At 45.7% G+C, this 3,176-nt stretch overlaps 1 protein-coding gene across 1 annotated transcript; it reads right to left on the minus strand.

The window, feature by feature from the left end:
• Positions 1-894: 894 nt before the first annotated feature.
• On the minus strand, positions 895-1,843 carry LOC110593197 (olfactory receptor 139-like). The gene is given in 2 exon segments (XM_021704435.2): positions 895-1,695; positions 1,697-1,843. Coding segments are annotated over 2 exon segments (948 nt in total).
• Positions 1,844-3,176: the final 1,333 nt, after the last annotated feature.

Raw genomic sequence — 3,176 nt, forward strand, 5'->3', positions numbered from 1 at the left:
CATGACAGCACATGAAATGTGCTATTATTCTATTCACTGTTCTTCTCTGGACTGCCTTACCTTTGCCCTTTTGGTAAAATCCTGGTTTCCAGTACTCATTCACTGGTAAACTGCAAACACTATCTCCCTCTCTTTTCCTTTCCTTCCTCACCTTTACTAAGTATCTACACATATTAAACGGAATGCCCATTATATATATCAGTGTATTTTGCCAATTAAAAAAAACACACACACACCTTGCTATTCTGAGTGCTTCTTCTCCTGAAATATGTGCTATCCATCCTCATGCTTTTGGCGCAGGAGCTTTGAGTCATCTCACACACAGACATGAAAATGTGGTGTCCCCCCAGGGATTACTCAGGATGGGGACACTGGCTTCAGAAACAGGTATTTGACAGCGTTGCTCTGAAGAAGAGCTGGCAGGTGTTCTGACAGGTCCTAACAGCCTGTTCCTAGGCTATGTCAAACCCCAATTTAGTTTCATAGTCCTGGGTTTATTTCCTGAAGAAAAATCTTTTGAAAACCACACCCCATACTCTGGTACAAATATATTTTATCTTCAAAGGCAGATGGAGGGGGCAAACATTTTCCTTTTATTAGCATTTTAAACATATTTCAATTGAACACTCACTAAATTAAAAGAATAGCTAATTTGTGTCCCATTTCCTGACCCACATTGTAATTGTCTCCCACCTCTCTTTCATCCATCTTCTACCAGCTTTAGCTTTTCTCCCCAGCCCAAGGGAAACCATAGTCTACTCTGGTCCATACTATCTACTTTCCTCCTATCCTTCAACCCACCCCTGAAGATGCCCACTGCCCACATCCACACCTTCAGCATGAGAAAGTCAGGGGGTGCTTTGGGAAGGGGGAACATGTTGATACCCTGCCTTCTCATTCAGGTGGCCTCTTCCCCATCAGCACCCTTTTCAGGGCCCCCTGCACATCAGGGTTCCGGAGGCTATAGATGACCGGGTTCAGCATGGGGCTAAGGATAGTATTGAGGATCCCAACCCCCTTGTCCTTATCTGAGGCTGACACCGAGCCCAGACACATGTAACTGAAGAAGCCAGTTCCATAAAAGATACAGACTACAGTGAGGTGGGAGCCACACGTGGAGAAGGTCTTCTTCCTCCCCTCCGCTGAACGGATTCTTAGCACTGCAGCTGTGACATGGGCGTAGGACACTGAGATGAGAATCAAGGGGAACACCCCCATGAAAGTGGCCCCCACAAAAAGCAGCTGCCCATTGAGGTGGGTGCTGGAGCAGGAGAGCTGGAAAAGGGGTGGGAGGTCACAGTAGAAGTGGTTGACCACATTAGGGCCGCAGAAGTCAAGCACAGATATAGCCACCGTGTGAGTCAGAGCATTGATAAAGGAGATGGTGCAGCAAATGCCCACCAGGGCTCTCTGGACTTCCTGGCTCATGCGGGTGCTGTAGGTGAGGGACTGACAGAAGGCCAGGTAGCAGTCATAGGCCATGGCTGTCAGGAGGTGACAGTCCACACCAGCCAGGAGATGGAAAAAGAAGAGCTGTGAAATGCAGGCAGCATAGGGGACGGTGCACTGGTGGGCCAGGAGACATGCTAGCCTCGGAGGGACAGTGACAGTGATGCATCCGACATCCAGCAAAGACAGGTTCCCCAGGAAGAAGCACATGGGCGTGTGGAATTTGGGCTCTACCAAGATGGCAGCCCAGGATGCTGAGGTTGCCTCCAACGGTGACCAGGTAAGCAAAGAGGAAGACAACCAAAAGGATGGGTTGCAGTCTTATGTTTTCTGTCAGGCCAAGAAGGATGAACTCAGTGACAGTTGTCCTGTTCCCCCAGGCATCTGGCTCCATAGGCTGCTGCTGAGCTCTGTAATGGGAGAAGAATTGAACCTGCCAAAGGGGGAGAGAGACACATTGTAGGCACCTAATCTGAGGTTACTGGATGTTGGGGAATGTGGCGTGAGCACCTACCAGCCTAGAGCTTGAGTAGTCTCCTGGAGGCCCCCATGATGCCAGACGTGAACCCTTTAATTGCTGTCTCAGGCTGAGATCCAGGGGGATGTCAGAAAAGGGGCTGGGGAAGAAGAAACTACTCTGGGGTATAGGACACTGGCTATTTCACAACATTTTAATAGCTATTAAGGTTGTATCGGTGTATAGTGACTGCATAGTGGTTCTGACTAGCTCGATGAATAGATGAATGTATGAGGTTCTAGAAAGCACAATATAGGAGAGGGGCAACAACATAAAGAAAGGTAGGAGGATGAGAACTCATGAAATCAAAAAGAGATGCAAAAGAGAGTGAGCAAAGAGAGGAGCAAGGAGCAGACCAGAGTACAGAAATACTCAGAGGCCAAATATGGAAGACGTGAAGGCAATTTAAGAAAGCACTGACTACATTTTTAAAGTGTAAACTATGAGTATTGTGCTAAGAACTTCATATTAATTTTCTTATTTAATTTTCACAGAGCATTATGGGGTAACTGCTATTATATCTATATAATCAGGACTGATGTTTTTAAAGATTAAATAAGTAGCCCAGTCCTCAAACCCAGGACTGTCTGACTCCCCAAATCCACACTTTATTTATTTATTTTTTTTCCAAATCCACACTTTAACATTGTACAGCCTCTTACTTGGTCATGTTGTTACTGAGGCTTTATAAATGACATTGTGTGTGACAAAGAAAAGCAAGATATTCCTAACTCTTCAGGTCTTGGCATCACTACAGCTATTCATAAAAGTCAAGATCCCATCCATCCATCCATCCATCCATCCATCCATTCTTCTATTCAATAATTGTCTATTTGTTAAATGTAGTAAGATTCTGCAAGTATTTTGGTGGTGGAACTAACAGATTGGGCATGAGGTATGAGAGAAAGAGAAGGTACAGGGATGATTCCAAGATTCTTGGCCTGAGCAACTGGAGTTGCTATTAAGTGATATGGGGAAGACTGATGATTTTGTAGGCAGTAGGGTTGGAGATCAGGAGCTTCTCCAAGGGAAGAGAGGGGAGGTGAAGTCTCAGGGAACATTTAGCTAGTTTCCACTCAATTGCACATGGTAGCAGTTTGGTTTACCCAACAAGTGCCTGGACAACTGAATAATGAACCCATGATGTCAAAAGTTCTTCAATGTGATGCATCAATAGCTCTGGAAAGGTAACTTAGGGGCCGGCTTCTGC

This window comes from Neomonachus schauinslandi, chromosome 15 (genome assembly GCF_002201575.2).
Source record: "Neomonachus schauinslandi chromosome 15, ASM220157v2, whole genome shotgun sequence".
Taxonomy (NCBI): Eukaryota; Metazoa; Chordata; class Mammalia; order Carnivora; family Phocidae; genus Neomonachus; species Neomonachus schauinslandi.